At 41.2% G+C, this 18220-nt stretch overlaps 1 protein-coding gene across 15 annotated transcripts in view; it reads right to left on the bottom strand.

Moving 5' to 3' along the window:
* Positions 1–18220, bottom strand: part of PUM1 (pumilio RNA binding family member 1) — a 78568-nt gene that overhangs the window by 29039 nt on the left and 31309 nt on the right. For 6 of the 15 annotated variants that reach the window (XM_037381907.1, XM_037381909.1, XM_037381919.1 and 3 more), the window contains 6 exons: positions 17639–17747; positions 14722–14900; positions 12463–12629; positions 10626–10896; positions 4644–4737; positions 3234–3350 (listed from right to left, as the gene is read on the bottom strand). In XM_037381907.1, the coding sequence (XP_037237804.1) occupies positions 3234–3350; positions 4644–4737; positions 10626–10896; positions 12463–12629; positions 14722–14900; positions 17639–17747 (937 nt within the window). The remainder of the gene's footprint in view (positions 1–3233; positions 3351–4643; positions 4738–10625; positions 10897–12462; positions 12630–14721; positions 14901–17638; positions 17748–18220) is intronic. The other 9 variants (XM_037381908.1, XM_037381915.1, XM_037381924.1 and 6 more) reach the window with 3 other exon arrangements.

Raw genomic sequence — 18220 nt, 5'->3', positions numbered from 1 at the left:
CTGCTCTCTGCAGGAACAGCCAGCCCCCTCTTGCCAATGACAAAAACTTAGTGACCACCAGCTTAAAATAGCCTCAAGAACCTCATGGCTGAAAACAAAAGGCTGCAAACAGCAACTTTATCAATTACTAGTGACTTGTGAGGCCACCACTTCAGAATCACCAGTACAGCACCCACAGATATCCACAAAGTGGGGTCTTTTTAGGGATGGGGGTGAGAAACAGCTGAACTCAATAGCTCTGGTGCAGCCCCATGCAAACCCTGCCATTCAGCGCCTGGGACCAGCACAGATCCAGGAAAGGAGAGGCACCCTTGGCATGACACTGGGCCCAAGGCTGCTGGGGACGGGCCAGCTGTACGTGCTCCCCCGAACCCCGGTCCTAGGCGGTATGTGCATGCATCCATACCTGTCTCCAGCTCTGAGCTGGCTCTGCATGGGACACAGGTCAGCACCAAGTGAATGAGGCTTCTAAGAAACCCAAGCTTGAGAATCATAGTGCAGACACATCCAAACCGACTCTACCTTCAGTCTAGGAGCACTGTGTTTTTCATGTATGCAGATTATTCCAGCATCCACTTCTCTACAAAGAACAGAAACACTTCTACCTGTAACACACCACCTCAGAGGGAATCAACATTTCCCAACTTGTCTTACAAAAGGCAAGATTATTTTTTTTTTGAGTAACATCTTTCTCAAATGACAGAAAGCAATTTCATAACACTTGTTAAAGACAGCAGTATCTTCCAGACAGTTTAAACACACAAGTGATTTTTTTTCTTGAGTCTAGGAAGCCCTTCCCTCTGCATTCAAATTTTTTTAAAATGCTACTATTGTTGGGAAGAAAAGAGTATTATCACAGGGCTGACAGTCTTAAAATCATGAAAAAGCTACCATGACGGCAGAATCTTAACTGACAGAATTATCTCTGCCATAAAACACACAAAAGTTTCCCCTCTGCTCTAAGAGTAACTGTGAGCAGTAAACTACCAACAACTCTAAACTCATTTCTTCCATCTCATAAACATCTCCAAGTCCTTCCAATTTAACACTCCCATATGGATCACAGAGGCCTTCTGACTTTATACATAACTCTAAACATCTAAATTGTCCCTCACCCCTTCAGTCCTGCACTCAGCCATTACAGAGAAAAGCCTTTCAAAACTGCTCCAGCCTAGACATAAAAGATGCTTTTCCTAAAACAAACATCAACCAGAAGTTTCTCACATTGCCATTTCTAGCTGTTAGGGTCCAAAGCCCAATGAGATGGATGAAGTAACTTTTATTTCTCAGTGGTGTAACACTATACACTGCAGCGCATTATAATTGTTTTGTTTTGCTTTCAAGAATGAAAGTTTTAAAACTATTCAAATGGAGATCCTGATGCCAAGTTTTGGGATGCTTTAGGTATCCTGGGGTATGTTATTTCCTAGTTCAAATTTGTAAGGCCCTGATCAGATATTCAGGCAGTTGCAGCTTCAGTGCTGCTGAGAAAAAGGGAGTGGGTAGGGGGGAAGCTGTTGCAAACACTTTTACTGTTTCCTAGAAATCTGGCAGCAGTTACATGTGGTGCTTCTGTGAAATCAAGATGCTGACCTCCTGCTCCCCTGAACTTCAGCGCAATACTTAAGACTGAGCACTAGCTTTAGCAGCACTAAGGTGATGCAAAAAGGCCAACCACAATCCTCTTTTTATAGTAATCAGTTACAAAGCACCTCTTCTGACTGGAACTGGAACTGCTTGTGTTCTAGTACTTCTTCCCCGCTACGTCCTGACAAGCTTCCTACTTTACATTTGCCACCAAGAGTTCACGTCATTCATTCACTACCACACATTCAGCATCACATGATAGTTCATAAACTCCTGGACTGTTAGAAATATCCTTGTACCCTAGCTCTTGGCTTTCTTCCATTTAATCACAGTTTCACTTGTTTGCCAACAACATGTTGTTACCTAAAAATCTTGCATTGTTATGCAATCTGCATATAAAATTTACAGCAGCCAAGAAGTCCAAAGCCCACATTTCCACCTTATAATCTTGATTCTTTACATACATCCATATGATCCATTAAAAATACCATCCAACTGGGTAACAGTTGCTGAAATCCCGTTTTAGAGCTTGACCTGATGCTGGCCTCAAAGCTTAAAAGCTAAGCAGTGGTTGCATAAGAGCTGTTAAATACGCTGAAAAGTCACGTACCAAACCACAAGGCTGTTTGGCAGCGCACTATATTCATGTAAACCCAACATTTTATGGTTTTGATTTGGTACAAGCTATCCCACAGTGGAAGAGATCTGCAGTGAGCATACAAGTTGCAAACAGAACACAGTAAAAGTGTGCAGGCTCCATTAAAAATCACCACTACTCTGAACTTAGCAGTTTTTAAAGTGTAGAAGGTTTCCTCTCCCAGTGGCTCAAGGAAAGCAAAGCATGGTTATAAAAATGTTCTTCTGAAAGTACATTCTTCTTTTGTCCTCAATGCTTAGGCAAGAACTTTATGGCATATGCAGCAAAAGTTCAACGTACAATGTGTTCTTCACACTGTTTGATAAGCTGTTTTGCCGAGCTGTCATCTCAACATACAACAATTTTGGCTATGACAGTTGGAAAGAATTTGGAAACTGATACGCAAACGTTTGGGAGAAAGATCTTGCATGAAGACAAGTGCCACCATCTTTGCTTGCCATCTGGAAAACTGCATATTCATAGTATAAGCCTCACAGCAGATAAGGGATGTTTTCCCCTAGAGAACCTAAAAAGCATAAATTCTTAACAGACTCTTGCAAAAGGGAAAAAAAAATAATCTCATTTGCAGGAGGCACTACAGTAAATCAAGCTAAACAGCAACGAGATACAACCTTCCTGGCAGGAAAATACATCCTCCATCTTCCTAGCATTTAGTAAGTATATTTTAAAAGGTATCTCTCTCTACTGTCAATTACCAAGAAACCCCAAACATGTAGCAACATTTATGTCTGCAAGTGTTCCATTTCAGATTTGCTCTGTTTGTTTATCCTCAACAAAGATAGAGCCCATAGCAACTGTTACACAAGAATTATCACATTTAATCTACAGAAAATAGGGTTTCCAAGAAAATTCTGTTTCAACTCACTGATATACAATTACCTCTCCACAGAAAGTACAACGTGCTAGTATTTAATTTTCACAATCAGACTCAAGAGCAGTTTTGGTACAGAAAATGGTCACAAATACACAGACAACTGAAGTATCTCACCTAATGTCGCAGCTGCTGCAAGTCCAGCTGCATACGGATCTGTTCCTGGTGGAGCAGCACTGATGATGTACGGATTGGGGACAAAGGCAGCAGGAGCTAAACCTGCTGAAAACATACCTGTCAGTAAAAACAAACTTAACTAGAACTCAAGCCCTACCAAAACCCCTCTGGCTACCCAGCTGATGAACACAAAAACTCAGGTTGCTTTAGTATTTTCAAGCTTTTTACAGGTTGTTTTCTATAATGAGTAAGCAACCACTGTGTTTCCCAGAGCCTTAACAGAACAACATATAGAAGATATAGTTTACATAAAAGAAACCTAATTCCAAGGACGAAATGCCCCACAAGGAAAGCTGAAGTGGCAAAATACCCTATATACAACATCCATACTTGCTCAGGTATCTCCGCAGCATGGACACACTCTCACTGTTTAGGTGACTAAACGTCAGCTAGATATTAATGTTATGTAATTGCTTGTTACTACTCTTATTTTCTGTAGCAAGTTGATCAAGAACCAATCTACTCTACTTTCTGAATTCCATGCCCACTACACAATAACAGTACTTCAATTAATTGGTTTGGAAGGAGCTCAGGAGTGTACAGGCAACATTGGAGGGAACTATCACTGCCGTGTAGGCATCACCTCCCTCTGCAAGGAAACAGTTTAATCATTAGAGAGATTACAGGTGGGCGGGAGAGGGGCGTGGAGGGGAGGTGAAGGTGGAGTAAGTTAAAAAGCTAAATAATTCTAATTCAGGTCTCTCCCTGAACTCCAGTAAGTACACACGGCACAGAGGTGGGAGAGTCCCAACAAATTTGTATTGGGCTTTCAGGTAGGCAGAACTACCACTTAAATTGCTTATTGTGCTAAAAATATTTAACCCTAAGACAGTTTAACTCTAATCATACATGAGTAGCCCTTCTACAGTTCTGTTTTTCTATGCACAGGAAGTGCTTTCTTCCCACTTAATCTATACTCTTAATAATATTAATCATGTGTTTGCATAAAATGTATCTTTTACTTCAAGTCAGATCCCAGGCAGCTGAGCCACAGGAAGCACATTCAGATGTATACTGAATTGTGCATTTTTCCCCTCACTTCACACGTCACTCAGAACAAGTACTTCAAAATGCTCTCATTACTGAACAGCACTCTCAGCAAGGGTAAGAGTATCACTCCTGCCAGACATTAATGCTCTAGAGCTTTCAAAGTGTGCAAGAGATACCTCCAGAATTTTTCAAGTAAATCTTCAAGCAATATACTGCTGTTTGTGTGTTGATTACCAGTTGCAAAAGCATATTTAGGATTCTCTAAAACGTACCCATCTTTTTTCACTGGTATTTTTTCCAATATACTCTGAGGATTAGCAAAAGTCTAGTAAAATGTAATGTATTAAAGGCAAGACTTACCTATGTGAGGCTGATGGGCAGCTGCCAACGCATACTGCTGCTGCTGTGCTGCTGTTAGCTGTTGAACAGCAAGCGCATTTGGTCTTTGGAACAACTGAAAGGACAAAAAAGCACAAACATGGTCCTTTACTCATGCACAAAAAGCATTCTCTTACTTCCTTTTAAAGCAATTCCTTTACACTAGATTTATTTTCAAAACTACAGACACTCCTCTTTAAAGGGAAATATTTCAAGAGGAATTCAAAAAAACAAACTCCTTTGAAATCAATTGCCTGTGATAATCCACCCGAAAGAAAAAAAGAAATTTATTTCTGAAGTACAGCTAAACCAAAGCCAGGGTTTTCTCTGTGCAATGCCTGAAAGGCGTTTTTTCCCCAGCTCCTCCTCAAACACACAACCCCTGCCTGCAGCCTGTGGATCACCAGTAGCCACCACAAGCACCTCCAGATCTTGAACAACAGTGACTACAGGGAAATCACAGTTACACCAGCAGACAATCCATGTGACCGTCCCAGACGGTCTGAAGTGGCAAGCAGGATGGCAGGGTGGCTGCAGAGTCAGGTGCAGGAGTGAAGATGGCAAGATGCAATGGCTTCAGAGCCATCTAAAGAACCATCAGATGGGATGCCAGCCTCAGGAGCTCACAAACCCCCAGATCAAATGCTTCCTTTACCTGCCAGCCTTCTATCTCCAGCATCTCCCACATGAATCCAGGCAAGGAGCATAAGCTGTTCTCTCACTAGAGACAGAAACCAGACCTGGTGACTATTTGGTTAAGCCATCCCAAGCATGCACAAGTTTGCCAGCTTACACCTCACTACAGGCTCAGGGAGCAATGGGCAATATTACTGAGAACAGTCATCCTCAATAATTTAAAAAAAAAAAAAAAAAAAAAAAGCGCAGCACACAATTACATTAGTTTTTTAGTATTAGTATTTTTGCTTAGGGGTTTGGTTGGGGTTTTTTTCCCATTCATCTAGGTCCTTACTAAAAATCTACTTCCCCAGCTTTCTCTGCCTCTACCCAAATGAAACACTCCCTCAATCAACCCATCAGCAGACCATCACTCAGCTCCAATTAAAACATTTAAAAATATGCAAGCTGAACAGCCACTCTGAAACTATCCAGAAGCAATGTTCACCCCCAATTACTTCCAAAAGTGATCATTTCTGAGGTGTGGATGACTTCACAAACCGCTGTGATAAATGTTTTCTCTCTCTCCACTCACTTGGAGAAAAGTAGGCTTAAACACACAATTTTCATGCCTATTATCTCTGCCCTCCTTTCAGACAAGACAAGTGAGCCACTTCAGCTGTCAGAAGTGGCAATAATAATTCTGCCTAAATTTTTGGCAGAAATATACAACCATCAAGAAGAAGCACGGAATCATTTAGAAAATTAGAGGGGGGTTTTAACAGGCAAAAACTGGAGTTGGTCCTCCTGAAAGCAGGATGAGCAACTGTGCTGTTTTTAGGCAGAAAATCCTAAGAGATGTGCAATAGTCTACCTCTATTTTCTTCTCTTTTTACAAGTTCAGAAGGAGGGGGGAAAAAAAAAAAAAGGGGGGGGGGGGATCGGTACCCAGTGGAAACTCAGTACTTAGGGGATTCAGAATTGATCTTCTGCATGCCAAAAACCTAGTCGCAACTGTTTTCCCCAAAGACTGCTCATCCCTTAAGATGCTGGGGCCCCTCCAGGTATCCAAGGAGTATTGTAATGCTGCTTAGGGAGAAACAGATCAAATTCAGTTAACTTTATAACCTCCCTGGGCCTAACATCAGAAGGGCCATAAAACACTCCTAGCAGTCTTTAGACACAACCACCTTTCTTCCCCCCCACCTCCTTTTTTCAAACATGTCATTCAACAATAACTTCACGCTTACACAAAGTTGAGTAATTCTAAGGGGTGTAATCTCTGTTAGCATAGCATCTGTCATTAGTAGCTGGATCAAATGATCTACTGACATCTTTTAATTTATAAAAAGAAGGACATCATGGACAACATGACCTACAGAAAACGGACCGAGGGATACTGGCTCTGTAGGAGCCTCCAGCAACATCTCATTCACTGATCAGCATGAGCAGCTATGGAAAAAAAATATATCCTCTTAACTGCTTCACTCCTGGGTGTACATACATGTAGAACAGCCATCCGTGGTTTTGTGATCTATTTTTGTATGAGTTCAGCAATCCAATATTTTAGCTTTCTTCAGTTGCAAACACTTCACCAAAACCTTCAATCCTCATATACTTTTGCTTCCCTGGGATCTGTTTTTACAGTCTGTTACTATGCATTCCACCAAGGTAAACAGCAGAGAAAGTGGCTAGATTATTAGTTGCCTGTCTAAAGGGCAAAAAAGCACTTATCTTCTCTGAAAACACCTTTTCTTGTGCTCAGTTTACCTGTGTGATGACTTCCACACCTCCCAAATGCATCTCACTGATCCATTTTTAAGTGGAAGTACTGGCAAAAAAAAACCCAACCAAGCAAAGAAAGAAGAATCCACAACTACTCAAAGTATAAGTATTTCACCGACTGCTGCTGGTTGGTTTTTTTTTTTGTTGTTGTCTCTCTCCCCTTCTTGTGAGCACAGCTGACGGCTGCTAAATTTGACTTCCAGACATACAAGTCCTCACACCAGCTTTGTGCATTTGTCTTTTGCTCAAATCAAGCCACAGCATTCAAAATGCTCTGCAAATGGCTGCTGTCAGCAGCTGTTACAAGTTTACCTAAAGATTCAAAGAGGAAGATTGAAAAGATGCCCCTTTACCTGAAGTTACTGGTATTGCAGTAGGGAGGAATAAGGAGCAGAGTGGCTGGGTCCTTTCATCTGCTCAAGAAAACCACTAAGAGTAAGTCTGCATCCTCAAGTCAAAGAAACCTAAAGATTCAGCTCCAAGTTCGAGACACTTACTTCCTCGGACAATACTCCTGAGCTTCTTTAAACCTACACACAAACATTCTGCATTCACACTGTGTTGCAAGGAGAAGGAAGGGCTGGATTCCTTCCGCCTGCAGCATGTCTCCTTTCAAATCTTTATGGAGCTTCCCTTCCAAAGAAGGGTCAGATAAACGTTGGTATCTAAGCCACACACTCAGGCAGCAACTGAAATCAGCGACCTCTCCCTCTGCCTGCTTTAAATCACAGTTTCTGCCAGCCTGCAAACCCAGACTCTAGACTCTCCCAGAAGAAACTCAGTGTGAGCAGCTAAAACCTTTTTGCAGCTACAGATTTCATACTGCCTGTAGCATATACAAGGAAGCAGAGCCAACAGAAACGATCACAATTTCAGGCTTTACTTAGCCAGATAAGCCCCTACACCACATGAGCTCTGCGAATCATCAACTCTATGTATTTAGGAAGAGTTATTAAAGCCTCAATGCACTGTCTCCATCTGCTGACAAGCAGAAGACCTATATTCCAAAAAAACTACCTATCAGTATTAAATTGTGGTCTCCAGTAAGTGGAAAAAAGAAATCTCTTTAACATGAACATTAACTAGGATTTACAAAGTGAGGCTGAAGTTATAAAAAAAGTACACACGGTGCATTTTAGCCTATTAGAAATGACATTCAGAGTGAAAACCTACAAACTACTGACACAGTTTCAGAGGAGTTCAGTAGGATCACTCGACATTTCAAAAAGCAAGGCTATGTTCCCCTCACACATGTATACAAAATGAAGCATCATTTAAAACACGTGGGGGAGTTCATTGAGGGAATTCCAAGAAACCACAACATCGCAGACTGTATTATACAGTTATGGGAACACTGTAAGATTAGATTTCTGTAAACCAGTTTCTTCTGCAATATAAGCATCTGCCCTCTCTAATCCGATTACACGTGGTTAAGACCTTCCCTTCCTAATATTGCTTTTAGCTGTACTTGCTTGTAATCCCTTCAAAGTATTGACGCTTCCCAACAGACCGAGAAAGACACTTTTACAGATGAGATCCTTTTGTTCAGGACATATTTCCATCTGACAAAAGATGGAAAAAACTACACTGCCGAAAGACAGATTCCTTTCATATAGGCTATAACTGCAAATACCAAGAAACACTGGCTGCTGAGTATCATATATTAAGAAAATGGGCACAACTCTGAGCCAAGACACACTGCAGCTACACAAATGTGCACTGAGAGGTCACATTTGGTGGAAGAAGGAATCCTTACCTTTACTACAGCACTTCTGCTTACAAAAGCCTGTTGCTTGCGTTTACTGTAGGTCTTAGTTGCTATTGCAACAAAGCTGAAATAACAGTCCTCATTACATAGCCTGGCTTGCTTATTCTCAGCGTGACCTGGGTGGGAGCTAAGTGGGCCATAGAGATGGGGTGGGCAGGCAGCTGTGCTCACAGCACCAGAACCTCCTGCTCCCCACCAAAATTCACAGTTCAAAGAGAGTAGAGAGAACTTCAGCTTCACAGGCAACCCAGCAGAAAGTTTTAAGCATGATTACATGGAGGTGACATCAGCTCTACGTGGATATTACCCATCTACTCTACACAACGAAGAAAAAAAACCACCATGTAGAAGAATAAAAGCCACCTATCTAAAGGGCCAGCCAGAGCACCGTAGTGCAAGCACTTCTGAACCAGAACGCCTTCCAGCTCAGCCTTCGAGAGTTGTTTTTTCCACCGACTAGGCACAAAGACTGCCACATTTTAAATCCTATTTTTTAAAGACCCGAAGAAACAAATAAAAACTACTTCAACTTGTAAATGAGCCTGAATTTAAACAGAAAACACTGACAAACTGCAAGTTACAGGCTTCACATTCCTGCAGTTATTTTCCCATATCTAACAGTTCTTCAAAAAGCATTTCACTCATTTAGCTCTAACATACTGTTTTAAAAAAATACACAAGTTTCATTGGAAAGTAATTTTTGCATTCAAGGTCCTACATCAGAGTAGGACAAAGACTTGAAACTAGCTTTTAAGTTTTCCTTTTTGAACTAAACAGCTATTTACTTTAATCATTAAAAAATTTTCCAGCATTAACCTCCCAAACATGCTTTGTAATAGAACAACTGATTAAGCTGTAACATAGATATTTACATTGCTTTTAAGACTATGGTAACTTTCTGAAGGTGGGCCTTTCACACAAACGTGGCAGCAGTCTCTCCTCAGTACAGTGCCAGCAGGCTATTTTGTTAAAAAAGATCAGGTATTCTAGGAAACCCAGGGCTAGTTATATACCTCACAATCTCCTGCAACAAAAGATTTTTATTCTTCTTTGAGGGACATCACACTTACAAAAGGAAACCAATAAAAGTTTACAATCATTACCCAAACTAGCAGGAACAGGAGCGGATTATGAGTCGATTGCGGGATCTAGGCCCAGCATTCAAGAGAAGCCAACAGCAAAAAGCAAGGACTTCAGTTACTTGTCCAGGATGAGAAGCTTGGGTGTTTGCGTGGGAGAAAAGGTCAAACAAACTTGCTGGGCTGAGATAAAAGTTTTGTAGTACTGGACTCTGACCTTCGGTTTTAAACCATGTTCAAGTATGAGCAAGACAGTTTAAACTCATTATTCCTTCAGTAGGCTCCAGCTCGGTACTGCAGAAATTCCAAAGCAGGGCTGCAACAGCGAGGCTGAACAGTTGTTTGACCTTTAAGTCACTTTAAGGGCTGAAGGGTGGGGAGTTTTCTTGTTTAGATGGTTTTACTAATTTAAAACTCTTGTCCAGTGCAAACTTACCCAAGACAAAAGTAATTAATACACAGAAAAGTGCTGCTGATAACGGCTTTTTATTACAGGTCCTCACGACTGCTGTATAGATGGCCACGTTCAGTAGATGTCCTGCCTCGAGCTCCCTAGGAGGACACATGTGGCACTACGGATAGCACAGGGATGAAGAAACCATTCCAAGTCTTCTCCGTCCCTCTCCCCAAGACAAGAGCCTGAGCTCGTGCAAACCCCATGACGACTCTATGGGAGAGACTGTAGTGGTAGGGTAGGACCAACGGCCAACACTTTACCTGCTGTTGGGAATTGTAATCGAAGAGCCCCACAGTGGCTGCAGCCGAGTCCACAGGTACTTGAGTTCCAGAATAATCAAACTGAAGAGGCTCCATGCCAACATGCTCCATGGGATCCAGAGGGACACTCTGGGACTCAATATTGGAGAAATCCTCCACTGGCTTGGCACCATTAGTACTTGCCAGCTGGGCTAAGCCCTCTGATCCATTCTGGTTTGGACCCAGAAGATCGACTTCACTAGCAGAGTTCTGGCAATTACCAGGTGTACGGCTACGCAGAAAGAAAAGACACTCATCACTAAGCACATCCATTTAATGCTATGTCACACAGCATTGATTAACAGCAACAGACACTAGTACTCACCAGAACTGCTTGTAGATGTTGTGATAAAGAGGGAAAAAAAGAAAAAGATCGTCTGAAACAGTTCCCTAAATGGATTCTACAGAACAATTAATGTATTTAAAAAACAAAAAAACCACCCATAAAACCCCCAGTCCCCCTGCCTCCAAGACCTGTTACAGTACAAGTGTAAAAAAATTCAGTCTCTTTCTCCTCAATTGAGACAGTCAGTCATAATGAGACAGGATTTCAGAAATGCCAAAATTATTTTTTCATAAAGCTATTTGGTGATTATTAATCACGTGATCCTCTGGCACGGTATCACACTTCAAACTTTCCTAAAGTAGCTGCCATGGTTTCCTAATTACCCAACATAAGCATTGGACTCGAGTGGGAAACGGCTGATCTCCATGCAAGGGCTAGCAGTATGCACCTCAGCACATCTCGTTTGCGTTTACAGTTTTCCTATGTGTCAACACAAGGCACAGCAAGTAGGTAAGCTTGCAAGAAATACAAATGCATCGATTACATCAATAGCCGCAATTTCAGAAGGCTTCAATCTCTTGAGAGCTACAAGGAACAAGTCAAAACCCCAACTATAATTTAGACTAGTACACAAGCAGAGCCAACATCTTCAGTTAGGTATTTCCATAGGAACCCCACAGAGAGTAATCAGAAACAGGTGTGAAAATGAAACAAGATTACAATATACAGAACTAGGTTTGCACAGAGGAGAGCCAGCAGATGTTATCCTCCACCTTCTCACAGTGCTTCCCTGTGTATAATATAATGTCCTTATGACACTTTTCAATGAGTTAAAGGCTTTTTCACTACAGCACAGAAACTAGCTTTCAAAAAGCGTTGTGTGTGTACTGATTTTGGCTGGGAAACAGTTAATTTTGTTCACAGTAGCCAGTATGGGGCTAGGTTTTGGATCTGTGCTGGAAACAGTGTGGATAATTCAGGGATGTTTTCATTATTGCTGACCAGTGCTTACACAGAATCAAGGCCTCTTCTGCCTTTCACCCCACTCCACCCCACTAGCAAGCAGGCTGGGAGGGCACAAGAAATCATGAGGGGGCACAGCAGGGACAGCTGACCCAAGGGATATTCCAGACTTTACCATGTCATGCTCAGCATATAAAGCTGGGGGAAGAAGAAGGAAGGGGGACACACACGTTCTGAGTGATGGCGTTTTGTCTTCCCAAGTCACTATTATGCATGATGGAGCCCTGCTCTTCTGGAAATGGCAGAACACCTGCCTGCTGATGGGAAGCGGCAAATGCCTTGTTTTGCTTTGCTTGCATGTGCAGCTTTTCCTTTACCTATTAAACTGTCTTTATCGCAACCCAAGAGTTTTCTCACTTTTACTCCTCCAGTTCAGTCCCCCATCCCATCAGGAGGGGTGAGTGAGCGGCTGTGTGGGGCTTAGTTGTCTGCTGGGGTTAAACTACAACAGTATGACACTGATTAATTATTAACTAATGGTGCACATACCTGAAGTCTTTGACATCTGCGTCGATTCCATTCTGCACAGGCAAACCATTTGTTTTATCCATCACATCCCCCTCCTCCTTCAGATCTCCTAATTTATCGCCATCAAATGTGCCCTTATTTTTCTTATCCCCTTTGTCATTCTCATCATTCTCTGCATCCCTTGGCCCCTAGGCAAAAGAGACATTATTTTAATAAGCTTAGTTTTCAGATCAATTTTACTTTCATTCTGAGATGGTAACAAATCAAAGAAACACGTCACAATAAAGTCAGTCACTTGTAAACATTAGTTCTTACAAATAAAAATGTAAAAAAGCAAAACAGTCAATCATAATCAAAGAAATAAGGGAACTGTCAATCTTCCAACACAGGTTTTTCTATCTATTTCTATCTATTCAGTTTCTCCCATTCAGTAACTCGGCGTCTGCTTCCATAAGCTCTAAAAATCCCACCCCAAAGTAATTTCAGAGAATACTTATTCAAATACTCTTTCTAGATGGGACTTAGGCGTTTCAAAAATAACTCAGGAACTTTCAGATATGACAGCAGGTACTGAAGGGGTACAAGCTGAATAAGCACCTCTCTGAAATGCAGTCTAATGTCAAAGGCGCAGCAATTGACTGGACAAGTGCATGTATTTGAGCAGAACAGGATCCACCTTGGTTTTGGTTGGCATTAATATGATTTTCACAGTGAATTCCAAGGTACAGCTCATTTAAGAGCACTCACTAGCTCAGTCACTGGTTCACGTAATCCTAAAGCACGTTTGGTTTTTTGTTGGGTTTTTTTGTTGTTGGGTAGGGGGTGGAAGGAAGGGAAAAAATGAAAAAAGGATTTCTCTTCTGTTGAACATTCTATGAGTGGCATTACATCTGCAGCATTTCTGCCCTTAATGTCTGCATTTTGTTCCACTTGGGAGAAGAATAAAGGGTGATTATGCCAGGGGCAGAGTTTTGAACAATAAAAGGAGAGGAAAAACAACATAATTTATGATAAAAAAACAGCAAAGGGCATATAAACATATTTATCAGACAGCTTTGGTGCTGTCACACAGACAGCCATTCAAACACTGTCTTCCACTTCATTTGAGGGAAAAGTATTCTGTATGTAACAGGGCATTTGAACCCTATATGAACTAAATAATTTTTCCATTCTAATTGGAGGGAGGGATTTTTTTTGCCTCCCTTTATTTTAGAAAAAAAAAAAAAAGATTGCTTTTAAAACAATCATCTTCTGATGCTTTTTCTTAAAGTAAATAAAATCATGCTTTCTAAATATTAAAGAGCAGGCTTGGAAATGCCAATTATAAATACAAATTTGGAGCCCAATTCTCACCACTACAATGTGATATTCACCAGTGAGACCCTCCGTTTCAGAACTGGCACCCTGACTGTCAATGTTGTGGAGCCAACACCTCTCTCAACCACCAATTCAGGTGATAAATTGGTTTTTCCACTGAATGTTCATTTCTCAAAAATCATCTTTCTTAGGCTCAGGGTTCAACAAGGTTATCAGGTACCCACTAATAAGGGACAAAAATAAGAGGATGGATGAAAGAAACCACAAATCAGCTCCCTGAAGAAACGAGCACAGCAGTCTAACAGTAACAAACCTACTCTGCTTTTATGCATTTTGACAATTCCTGATCCAGCACTTGGCCAATGAGGCAAAGCCAAGATGCAGCCCCTTTCTCCCCACTACAGGGATGGGGCTTGATTATGCCTTTCTCACGACATAGCCTTAGATTCAAGGCACCAGCAACTGTGCTCCCTTCCCCACCCCACAAAGCACAGCAACTAATGCCATTTCTCCATAGGAAATGATATGCCCTTGAAAGCATTCTCCAGCTGGAGTGGCTTTTGTAACTACATTACATTTTTAGCATCATTACATGGAGCTTTTTATTCTTAGCCAGCAACAAAGCAGCCACACGCTCATTCAAAAACCACAGGTGTATTTGCATACTTTTCCAATGACAAGCTTAGATGGGGTGTTACTGCCAATGTGCTTATCTGAAGAACCAGGGAATGTCAGCAACCTTCATATCCTTTACACCCATCTCCCACACTGCACCCCCTAAGTCAAGAACAACAGTTAAACTGCTAGCCTACCCGTTTTAAGAGAGATAGCTAAACTAAGAGCAAACAAAAAAGACAGAAGAAACACCTGCCTTTAGGAATGGATTAACAAACCGAACAACCAAGCAGCAAATGGAGAAAGTAACATAATGGGAACTCAAATGTCAGAATCAGGCACACTTACAAATCCTCCTTTCCTTAGGCAGGAATCTCCAGGAGATGAGCTCAACACATACTCCACCATGCTAACTCCAAGTCCTCCACTCTCTGACCGTGGTGAAAGCACTGAGTTGACTTCACTATTCACATGAAACCCCTGACCAGGTCTTCTCTGAACCATAATTGGTTGGGAAACAGAGTGATCTGGAACAAAAACATGTGTAATTCTTGTAAGTAGATCCAACTATTCAAAGGAGGCAAGTCATTAAATACGTACTCTCTAGGGTCTTAATTGTACTAAGAAGTGCCAACTTTTTGACTCTGATGATATCCATTAGAAAAAGCAGGATGGCTTTCTCATTTTTTTAAATACTAGAACCTGTAAACCTACAAGTGATAACTACATTTAAAGTCTACAATCATAACATTTCAGAAATTTAAGTCTTTTAAGTAAAGGTTGCAATTAAAAACCCAAAGTTCTAGTTTTTAGCTTTAGTAAAACTCTTGCATTAGTACAGCAAAAAACCAGTCTTGGTTTGTCATTTAAAACACCATCCTGTTGTTACACCAGCTCGCATTTGTTTTCTTGGTCATATGAACTGCCATATTCATGTCATGATCAGTTTCTCTTAGCTGCTATTTCCTCAAGAAAAAGTTTATGAGAACTTCATTTCTTCTTCCTCATTCCCTGTCACCCTGCATCAGCCCCATCCTTTATATCATCCCTGCAGTGTGAAGGTTTGAGATCCAACCAGAGCAGACTGAGGATAGATGTCTCCAAATCTTTACGGGCTCTGCAAAAATTGCTGGCTGGGCAGGAGAAAGCAACCCTACATCCCCCAACGAGGGAAGGGAAGAAGTTCTCTGCTCCTGACTGCTCAGACTGGCAACAGTGAGTCAAAAATAATAGGCAGCAGATACAGTAGTTGCTAGGGGATAGTGGAAGGGACATGCAATGACAATGATGCTGTAGCTTCCTTATAAAGCAGGCATAAGCTGTCAAGAGAAGTAATTCTATTCTATCATTGCTTCTGGCTCCACTTTCCTGCCTTCCGCCTCAAGCCAGCACAAGCATCTAAATGGCCACAAAGTGAAGTGGACTGGGGAGTCTTTTCAAGGATAAAGCTAATAAACAAAAGAGAAAAGCTAGTTTTAATCCAGATCCATTCCCAGGCAGGTTTCATTGCACTGCTGTATAACTGCTTGTACCACCAGGAGGGGAAGAAAGGAGTGGCCTGCATCAGACAGGACTGCTTCTTTTAGCAGTACTGGCTTTAAATGCTTTAAAACTACAACTTCAAGGCTGAGTAGTGAAGAACCAAAGCCATATGGAAGGACTGCCGTGCATACTGTGGACACAGACAGAAAGGAAAATGGATGGAGCAAAGGGCATCTTACAGAAAACCAGCCTTCATTAGTTCCACTGTTCATGGAACAAACTAGTCTTCTGGCCAAGGACACTTCCACACACCACCTCCAAGCCACGCTCCTTGGTCTGGGGCAGCGACCTTCAGCACGGTTCAGACCATGGCTGTTCTCCTCATTTTAGATGAGCAAAAGGGGAAACTATGATTTGCCTGACTCACAGACACCAGTGCAGGCCACAGCTCAGGAATAAAGGCTGTAAGGTGTGCAGGATTAATTCAGAATTAAAAAAAAAAACCACAAAAAAAACCCAAAAAAAAAACCACAACAACACAAAAGGAAGCAATGAGAGGAAGGGTTTTGACTCATGAAGATTTGTGACCAGCCAGCGTAGGAGGTTACCTCCCCCAGATGTCTACCCTGCCTGTCTGGTAGATGCAACCAGCCCAACAACAGAGGCAGCAAAGGAGAACATCTCCTTTGCAGATGTTGCTGTTCAGAGCCTGGCTCAGCCCTTTAATCCACCCTCAACTTCAGTTTATATTAATAAAGCCAGGCACAAACTGTTGCTGAGGCCTGGAATGCAGGTGCTGCTACGGAGATCCACTGCGGACAGGCAGGTCAGACAGCTGGAGGCAGCAGCTCCCCAAAATCTCCCCAGTACCAGCCAGACTGCAAGATTCAGCTGATCAGATTTCCAGAAGCTTTATCTTCTTTATTGTGAAAATAGCTTTTCACAGCTATTTTGAAATTTAAACAAAAAATGCCCTTATCATTATCCCAATACCTTCACCCTAATAATGGATATTTTTGGCAGGAAAAAACCCCACACACAACAGTGAAGTCGCTATAATCACATCTCCCCTGCAGCTGTAGTTCTGCGCAGTTGTTTGGAAACTGCACAGGATACACAGCGGTGTTAAAGGAGCATATTCATTACATATAGGAAGCACACAAAATAAAAAGTAAAGGTTAGTATTTCAAATTCAGCATGTGTGTGATTTTTTTACTATTTAATCAAAACCAACCTGAATACTCTCCCCTTAAATTCAAAACAAGAGGGAGCCTCTGATCCAAGAATAAAATTCTTGGCAGATAAACTTCAACACTATTAATTCAAAACATCACTTTTTTTTCTTTTTTAAACTGAATGCTGTTGGGGTTTGGTTGGCCGGTTCAGTATTTAAAAAAATGTGAGGTTGTTAGGTTTTGGGGTGGTCTTTTTTTAGTAATCTTGGTCTCTAATATCTTTGTTCAACCTTACAAGTAATCCATCTCAAGGCAGAAAATATATCAAAGTTTAAAGTGAAATTTTAATGGCAATCTATAATTTTTAAGCAGATAAACACAAGGGTACACATGTTCACATTAGACAATCTTTTTATAACTATGGATATCTTTTAACTCTGTCACAAAGCAATGTGGGTTTTTCTATTAGTTTTCTATTATGTAAAACAGATGGTTTTTAATATCTTTTAAAAGATGCTGTGTCATCCAGACTGGCCAGCAATTTTGATCAGATGAGTTGCACATTTCTGTATTCAACCCCAACTACATTAAGTAAATAATTGAGCTACCTGATGTTCCCCAAGCACTGTCTCTCCACTGATCTCCCAGAAATATCCCTTTTGGTCCATCTTTGCTGGAATCATCAGATTCCCAAAACTTTTTACCCGGCAACAGCTGCTGCAATTAAAAAAAAAACAAACAAAAAACAAAAACAAAGCATGATTAAAATAAGTATAAAATGCAAACATAAACCATAAGCGTCTCCTTTCTAAACATGAATCAATCATTAAACACAAACGGATACATGCTTTATAATCAAAACATTTATATACTCCTAGGGTGAAAGCCATACAGCAACTGAGATAATGATTCAACCTCCACAATCCTCTTACATTCTTAAACGTTTTATGAACCCCACACATATAAGCACATACATACAATTCACATTCTCCAGCCTCTTAGCACAAGAACTACTTGGCAAGAAAAATATTAGTAGAAAAAACTGTTCTGATCAGAACATTATCATGTGTTCCACCCGAGCTGTGAGAATACCTCTAAAACTACCCAGAGTTTCCAGTGCAAATCCTTGCCTTCAAATACTGAAGGGACAGAACAGCTCAAGAGGTGCCAAGAGCTCTCATTTCTCACTT

This window comes from Falco rusticolus, chromosome 3 (genome assembly GCF_015220075.1).
Source record: "Falco rusticolus isolate bFalRus1 chromosome 3, bFalRus1.pri, whole genome shotgun sequence".
Lineage (NCBI taxonomy): Eukaryota > Metazoa > Chordata > Aves > Falconiformes > Falconidae > Falco > Falco rusticolus.
This window is presented reverse-complemented; position numbering and strand designations above follow the sequence as displayed.